This window comes from Anomaloglossus baeobatrachus, chromosome 2, assembly GCF_048569485.1.
Source record: "Anomaloglossus baeobatrachus isolate aAnoBae1 chromosome 2, aAnoBae1.hap1, whole genome shotgun sequence".
Lineage (NCBI taxonomy): Eukaryota > Metazoa > Chordata > Amphibia > Anura > Aromobatidae > Anomaloglossus > Anomaloglossus baeobatrachus.
Genome location: NC_134354.1, coordinates 542224791 through 542233728, shown reverse-complemented (window position 1 = coordinate 542233728; position 8938 = coordinate 542224791). Strand labels below are relative to the sequence as shown.

Here is an 8938-nt window from a genome sequence, read left to right as displayed (position 1 = left end):
GAAGCTGAGCAGTCAGCCACATCCAAGGACACCAATACAGCTGCCTTCCCGCCTGAGCAGTTTGGTTCACTACATCTGCTAATTCTTCCCTAAGAAAATCAGATACCCTGCTGTAAAAAGCTTCGCCCAGGCAGTAACCACCCTAGACACCCAAGTGGTGGAATAAGTAGGGCACAGGGCAAAACCAGCTACCTCAAATGATAACTTGGCAACGGACTCAATGCAGCTGTTCATGGGATCCCTCAATGCTGCTACCTCTGCAAGAGGGAAAGTGGTAGTTCTCATAAAGAACTCAAAGCAACTACATCTATCAAAACATCTGTGTGGATGCTCCCATGCCATCCCATGACTTCTGTAGTGTCCCCCCACCATGGTGGGAGAACAATGTTGCTACACATCTATCACATATACAGAAAGCGGTTTCAGTGGATTCAGAGAGATCCACCTCTATGACGCTTAGATATAAGTTTACAGCTAAAAAACCCCGAACAAAACAAATAAAAAACTATCCATCATCTCTTCTAACTTCCACCACCCGATAGGGGTCCAAATCAGAGTCTGAGCTGGAACTAGGCTGCAACCTAGTGGGGAGAGTACTTGCTGAGTGGGGGAACAAAACCATGATCATCTCCCTAGAAGAAAATGGCAATCTGGATGATAAGCTGAACCTAGGCTGCTTGGAATACTGTCGCGATCGGTTGCGCTGGTGTAGAGTAGCTAGAGAGTTTGACTCACTCTAAATAGCAGTCAGAGATCCAGGGCAATAGAGACCTTAGGCAGTTGTTTCAAAACCATAACTAGGGTCTGGTAAACTCTGGTTAACTCGACTACCAACTGAAGCAAACCCAAAGCTCATGCAAGGTCACCTGAGCAGGTAAGGGCAGTGGAGGGAAAGTGCAGGCAGCACAATATGTTCTGGCTTGGAGAGAAGAAAACTTGCTAGAGTAGACGCAAATATAACAAGTAACCAAGAGAGCCGACGAGCGTGTGCGGTCTATGAGCTCAGACATTGCGAGAGACAAGGACGAAAAGTGAAATTTAAGAGTAGACTGTTGCAGATATAACGGAGAGACGCTGGGGCACCAATAGGATTAGTTCCCCATGCAGCAAACAACCTACCCAGTCCACTTATTCACTAAAAAAGTGAGGATGCGGTGAGGCGCAGAGAGGATGAAGACTGCAGGCAACAGGACTTTTGACCACTTATGGTGTTCGTAACATAATTAAAGGAGCAAAGTGCAGAAGAGCAAAATCCAGGAACACCATAGTGATTAAATAACATAAAAAAAAATGTCGCCACCAAGACCTAAGGAAGCAGAAGGGTTGCGGCTAGCATCAGGGGGAAACTACTCGCTCACTCCTATTGGCTACTGGCAAATGTTGATTGTCCGCAGGAGACAACTGATGGGGCCCACCAATTGGCCGGAGTGTGTGCAAATACCAGCCCCAGAACCTGACCAGCAAATGGCCACACTGTGGCATGGAAAGAAGGTTAGCATGCAAAGCTTTTTTTCTCCTTTTTTAAAAATGAAAAACCAAAATGTGAAAAAGTGACAAAAATGTGAACACACAATGGCTTACAGTACATCTCACCTCTCTTCTTTCCACCCAACTCACAGATGGCCAAAAAAAGGCAACTCCTCCCACCTCTGAAAGGGCCGACACCCAAACCCGGGGAAGGGCAGAAGAGGAAAGCCAAAAACTCACTGGGAGGTGCAAAGAGCAGAGAGTGAGACACACAAAACCTAGCCAAAGAAAGGCAAACAAAAGGAAGTTAGCACAACACAGGGTGGCAGCAAGAGACATGCTTAACTGTCCAGAAGAAACCGATACAGTGGCTATGTATTGGTACTCCATCTTCTGCTTCATGCAAACACATCACACTATAGTGGACAAGCAGACAGGAATCAACAAGGCAAAAGGACTGTCTCAGGAACAAGATTGCAGACTGCATCAAGGTACACCGTCCTGCCATACAGACGAGAGGATACAGGTTGTACACTACCGATTGTACTCTCATTTATTATCTCAGCTAGATAAAACGGATCAGTTCATTTTGTCTGTAGAAGAGCCAGGATGATTTCTGAGACTAGATTTCATTTTAAGGGAAGTTCAGACATTTTATTTCAACACCCTTAGTAAAATACAGGGATTGCACATATTTAGACCATGAAGGAGATATTTTGATTTACAAAAACTAGATTTTTGGTACGCACAGTAAAATCGGTTTCTCGTTAGTTTACTTTGGGAGACACAGAACCCTAGAATAGTCTGCTGTCACCTGAGGGCTGACACAGATATTACATAGAACTAAAAATTATCTCCTCCCCAGCAGACTATACCTTGCTTGGGCTCCTCAGTTTAGTGAAAAAGCAGGAGAGAGAAAAAAAAAAAAAAAAAGATAAATATGAAAAAGAACACCCTAAGTACACACCCAACCGGGCAAAGTGGTGGGAGCAGTGTCTCCCAATGAAGACTAACGAAAAGCAGATTTTACAGTGAGTACCAAAAATGTACTTCTCTTGGTCACTTCATTGGGGAACACAAAACCCTGAGAAGTCCAAAAGTGGTCCCTGGAGTGGGAAAGGACACACAAGAAAAATCACATTCTGTTAATATCACAGAACTTACCAGTATAGCTGAAGAGGAAGCTTGATTAACTACTACCTGCAAAATCTTCCTGCCCAAACTTGCACCAGCGGAGGCATGGACCCTGTAAAATTTGGAAAAGGTATGTACTGATGCCCAAGTAGCTGTGTTACAAAGCTGTATGGCCGAGGCCAGATGACGAAGCGCCCAGGAAGCTCCCAACGCTCTAGTAGAATGCTCCCTGATGTTAAATGGGGGAACTCTTTGCTTTTATCCAGGGAGATATAAGCGCTTGGGAAGAGACTTGACCATAGCGTGACCCATTACCCATTAGGTAGAAGAGATAAGGAAGCAGACTGCCTAAAGGGGGCGGTGAACGACAAATAACATAGGGCTCCAACCACATCCAGACTGTGTAGAGAAGGACAAAAAGATTGCCAACACAAATGGGCTTCGGCAGCCTAGAAAGTGCCACGAGAGATGCTTTTGAGACATCCTTTGAGCGTGATGTCACCGTTTGTTTCGCTGAGGCCTGGACTGGACTGAAAACACCGGTGAAGACTGACTACTAAAAAGAGTATGTCTATTTTCACACCTGAAGAAAAAACTACACTGGATTCACAAGAAGAGATTGGTACGTACCTGCACGCAACCTCAGATCCTCACAAGATCTCCTTCTCTACTCCTCTCTTATCTCCTCTCCCCACAATCGCGTACAAGATTTCTCCCGTGCCTCCCCCATACTCTGGAACTCTACCTCAGCATATCAGACTCTCCCCTACCGTGGAAAGCTTCAAGAGGAACCTCAAGATCCACCTGCGTTTTTTGCTTGTTTTTGCCGCGGGTGTGTTTTTATGCGTTTGTGCGTTTTTAGCAGCCAAAAAACGCACAAAAACGCATCGGCAAAAAAAAACGCAGCGTGCGCACATAGCCTAAATATGCCAATCACTAGATCTCTAACCACTATCACCCTTAGCCATCCTTAGTTCAAGGCTCTACAAATTTGTCTTGATAGGAGGGATGGTGCATATGCTTGACTATATTCATAGTTTAAGGGACTGCAAGAAACAGAGAGAGTGTTACACTCAGCAATCCCAAAGATGCTGAATGGAGTGGAGATAGAGCAAGTTCACCTCCGCTACATTTAGGATGGGGCAGCAAAGCCATGCTCATGGTGTCCTAGGGCCCCTTTCCTGCGCTCGCACTGGAGCCATTAGAACGTTATCCCTCATGCAATATTTTAGGACTAACCCAGTAATATAGAAATTTTTAAAATAGATATGTACAAGGAGGAGCGATAAGATACATTTTACAGCAGCCAGCATATTTCTGCGCATGCTTTTAATATTTTTGAGAATGGTATGTAGAAATGAAGCATGATATTATTGAGATAAAAAAAATCCAATCTGAACACTGCAAATAGCAATACAAACAATACATACAAACAAGCTATGTAGCAATGATTGAGGCAAACATTTTAACATGATCTGTACTATGGTGTGAAATATTGCATTTGATAGAACACAAATAACTATTTTAAAAATATCTTTTCTTTTTATTTACTGAGAATATTTTGTGACATAGTAAAACATGGATTGAAATGATACGTGATTTATATTTTACAAAGAAGAACAAAGACAGAAATATATAAATAATTACAGTGGAAAAATATACAAAGTTAAAATAGACTTCATTACTTAGGTTCACCGTCACCGATGACAAAGTCGTTAATTTACATACTACAGAAGACAATAGAGATCTCATTGCATTTCTTAATTAGGATACTTATATAAACTTATAAAAAGGTAAAATAAGACAAAACAAAAAGTAAACTTGAATGAGGCATGCGCTTCGCTTAGGGCAAAATAAAAAATGTTCACATAGTTATGAGATGTAACCTGCCGCTAGTGTCACTGACCAATGTTGCATCTACCAGACCTTTGTTAGCAGCAGCAAAAGCCTTTGCTTAGGCAAAGTATCTAGGGAACATTGCTGAGGGCCACCAGGAGCCTACTTGGAGAATACTCCCACTTCATGGTAACCAGAAGAAGCATTTTCTAGGTAGACTCCAGTCTGATCCATGACAATTCTGCTTGTGAAAGGCTAACCAGCAAATGAATATGGCAACATGTGTTTCTAGTACAATGGCAAAAAGATGTATAAAACATTGGAGCCATATACTGCACCATATGTCTGTGCAAAAATGTCATTTTCAGTTTTAGCCCAAAATACTTTGAACTTTTATCATTTCCACTTAAAAAAAAAAACAAGCAGCCAGTAAACACGGTACTTTCCGCAATCTGAGAATACGTAACCTCTAATATTTAGTTTTACTAATGAAAAAAAGTGTAGCATTGGAAATATGGTCTGAAAATCTTTCCTTTGTCTCCCTTTGAAAAAATACTTGACAAAATGAAAGAAAAACCAAACAAAAACAGAAGCAAAAAAGAAACTTACACATATATAAAGGACTTAAATATACAGTGTAAAACAGCTAGTTCAAAAAACTTTTTTTTCCCTTTCATACATATACAGAATCCCTATAGCCTTGGTACATATAAGCACTGCACATTATTTGGTTTGCTTGTGTCTTAAAGGGTGAATATAATTGTCTATATTCTTGTTTGTGGGAGAACAACACTTGGTGCAGTGTAAAGTAGTACTTAGACTATTGTGTACAGGGTCCTTTGTAGTCTGTACTGCTGTCAATAAACATTCTATATTTTGAGTAAAGCATCCATTAATAGCAAAAACAGCCTCTTGATTATATAGATTTATTGTATCCACTGAATAGGCTTAGCCATTCGTACAATGCCTTGATTCCGCTGGAAAAAATGTCTACAACATATACAGGAAGATAGTTACACTACTACTACATTTGTCAGACTTGTAAGACACGTCGACCTCTTGCACCCAGGGACATACGAAGCTTTGGTTCTCTTGCTTTATAATGTTCATTGAAGTCCAACCTAAAGCTTAAAAATCTCAAGCTTTCATCTGTACTTGTGGTCAGCAAAACTAGAAACTGCTGGACAATATTCTAGAGAGAGAGAGAAAAAAACAGCTTTAGAAAGAAACAAGCACAGTAACTAAAAATATTCGTTAGGCCATTAAACCTTTTGTGGATGGTACACTAAGGCAAACTTATAAACCAGGACTGTGGAGTGGGAGTCCATTTTGATGGAATCGGAATAACATGGACCCACTCTGACTGATAAAATATATAATACATTGGGTACAGCGGTTCAATGCAGTATGTGATGAATATTTTTTCATAAGAATTTGGGAAAGTTATGAAATGTCCTATAAATGTCTGCTCTATTCCTGATCAAAGAATCTTAGTTGAGATGAATCTGTGCTGCAATTCAGCTACGTGATATAAGTAGTAAAGGTCCTCCTCTACAGATGAGGGTAAAAAAAGCCACAAAAATTGCCTGCAATCATCTCAGAACTGCTAGAGACTCTAGAGTGAACAGGAAAGTACTTAAAGCAAGACTAAACTTTCAATAAACAGCAAAATGATCCTTTAGAAGTAGATGATCTTGTTGAAGCTGTTTTACATCTCTCTGCTACTGTATGTGTCACATGCCGTGTGTTGTGCACACACTGCAGCTGGCAATAAGAGATTGTCTGCAACAGGGACATGCTGGAACTCTGATTGGCAAATTGAGAAAATTGGTTATTGCTACCAGAACCCCTAAAATTGATTCCATCTTGAAGAGATGTGCTGGAAAAGGGGCAAGTGTCGATCAAGCCACTCAGTAAGGCAGCACTTATTTGATGATTGAGCAATTGCTTGAGCTGAAATCCTATCTTGCAGGCATGGCCAACCAGCAGGTAACACTATATGAAGGTCAATGGACACAAGTGGCTGAATTGAAGGAATTGCTTCATCTCCCATTTACAGTTAGGGTATGTGCGCACGTTGCTTTTTACCTGCTTTTTACCTGCTTTTTTGCTGCTTTTTCTTCTGCGCTGTTTAATGCCAAAATGGATGTGTTCTTCTATTCAAGCAAAGTCTATGGGAATTTGGGTTTCTTGTTCACACTATGTTGTTCAAAATGCTGCCTTTTTGAGGCAGAACTTTGGTCAAAAACTCAGCTTTTCAAAGAAGCAACATGTCAATTGTTTTTGCCATTTGGGTTTTGCACTGCAAAGCTGAGTTTTTGACCAAAGTTCTGCCACAAAAAGGCAGCATTTTGAACAACATAGTGTGAACAAGAAACCCAAATTCCCATAGACTTTGCTTGAATAGAAGAACACATCCATTTTGGCATTAAACAGCGCAGAAGAAAAAGCAGCAAAAAAGCAGGTAAAAAGCAACGTGCGCACATACCCTTACTAAGAAATTACAAGCTACAGATTTAACTCATGGCATTTTTAAAAAATAGTGGAAGAATTTAATGTTTTGCCAGCCCCAAGAGGAGTTTTAATTGCAGATGGCATTGCTGCTTCAGTGAAACAGAGACACAGCTGCCAAAATAATTTTATTTTCTAATAGACGTGTATGTTGACCTAATTCATTGTATACTGCTGAATGATCAACAGCTTACTGAAGGAAGAGAAGCAGTTAGGATGAGGTAGCAGTTAGGATGAGCAGGCTACATAACTGTCAAGAGCAAGAGGATTTGGATCCTGCCAGTGCTACTGCTGCCGTATCTGCAGCATCATCAGACGAGGAGTATAATTTTGAAAAGTATTTGGACGACATGGAGCAGGCAAAGGATTGCCGAAGGGAAAGAGATTCCACTCCCATAGCAAACAGATTGACCATATTTCAGCAAAATTTTTCACTTGCTCTCAAGAAGAAGAATTCAACCGTTCCTCAAAACTGACTGTGCAGGAGGCAATTCCTTTATACCCTGAAATTGTTAGAGATTTTGCTCATGTGGTCAATACTCTGCCACCAACCCAAGTCAGTGTAGAGAGGTTGTTCTCTAGCCTTAAAATAATTATGTCAGATTTGCGGTAATCTATGAAGGAAGACCTGATGGGGGCCATACTATTTCTCTGAACAAATTCATAGACTGCACAAATGTTATTCCGTACATTTGTTGAAAACTGTTTTTCCCCCCACTTACTGCATCGTGTATTACAGATTTAAAATTTATTAAAATTTTGTGTTCAAAACTTGTATTGCAATAAATATATTTTATGTTCTATCTAAACAGCTTGATTACTGCATCATAATAATGATTAAGAGCCTGATGTTATCATTCTACTACCGTAAATTTATCACAAACATGAGCCACGTATGAGGGAGTAAAAGTCGTGGAGTTGGAATCAGTGAAATTGAGGAGTCTGAGTCAGAGGTTTGACTTACCGACTCAACAGCCCTGCAATAAACAGTCACAAAAATGCATCAAATTAATCACATTGGTTCGTGCTGGATGATGGTACACTAATTATACTATCTAGTCTGAGTTTTCACCATCTGCTATTTGGCTTATTTTTACACCACTTTTTAGGTTTAAAAAAAAAAAAAAAAAGAAGAAGAAGTGGAGAATGCCTTTAGTAAATTTGATCTATTTTACAAACACATTTTCTAGACATTTTAGCAAAACTATCTAATGAGCTATAAAAATTGTCTAAAATTCTAAAATATGTGGCATGATCACAAATATTCTGGCACAACTTTAGACAGAATCTGGAATATTTTAGGCTAAATGTAAGGCTATTGTATTTATTTAAAGTGAACCTGTCTGGTGCAATATGTACCCAGAACCACAAGCAGTTCTGGGTGCATATTGCTGATTCCTGCCTAACTGTCCCTGTATCTAGTAGTATAGATAATGGGAACTTTAGAAAAAGCATTTCTAAAGATTCTCTATAATATGAGGCCAGGGATTAGTTGCAGGGCGTTGGTTCCCTTGGCTAGTCTGCCCCCTTAGCATGTTAGCACACCCACAGGAGAGTACTAACATGCTAATGAACGCGCAGCATCAGAGGCATGGTCGCTTTCACCTCTGCTGCCACCGCTGGTTTTCCACTCGGTGCGCACAATCAGAACATTCCCAAGACTTCCGGTCATAGTCTATACACCAGTTTGAAGCCGGGACGCGTACACCCGGTTTCATACTACTGGAAGTCTGGGACTTCTGGTCATGTGTGCTGAGCTGAAATCCAGCATCGGGGGAGTTGGCAACAGAGAACGGTGAGATTGGCCATATCTCTGACGCTGTGCATTCATTAGCATGTTAGCATGCCCACAGGGGCATGCTTATGTGCTAAGGGGGCAGACTAGCCAAAGGAAATAATGCCCTTGCGACTAGTCCCTGGACACATTAGCATACGATAAAAGATCTTTACAAATACTTTTTTTTAAAGATCTCTTTATCTATGCTAGAGT

At 40.7% G+C, this 8938-nt stretch overlaps 1 protein-coding gene across 1 annotated transcript in view; it reads right to left on the bottom strand.

Moving 5' to 3' along the window:
• Nucleotides 1–3955: 3955 nt before the first annotated feature.
• TUBGCP3 (tubulin gamma complex component 3) overlaps nucleotides 3956–8938 on the bottom strand; it is a 212985-nt gene continuing 208002 nt past the window's right edge. The window contains exon 22 of the mRNA XM_075336660.1: nucleotides 3956–5629. Within this exon, the coding sequence (XP_075192775.1) occupies nucleotides 5471–5629 (159 nt within the window). The 3' untranslated portion in view covers nucleotides 3956–5470. The remainder of the gene's footprint in view (nucleotides 5630–8938) is intronic.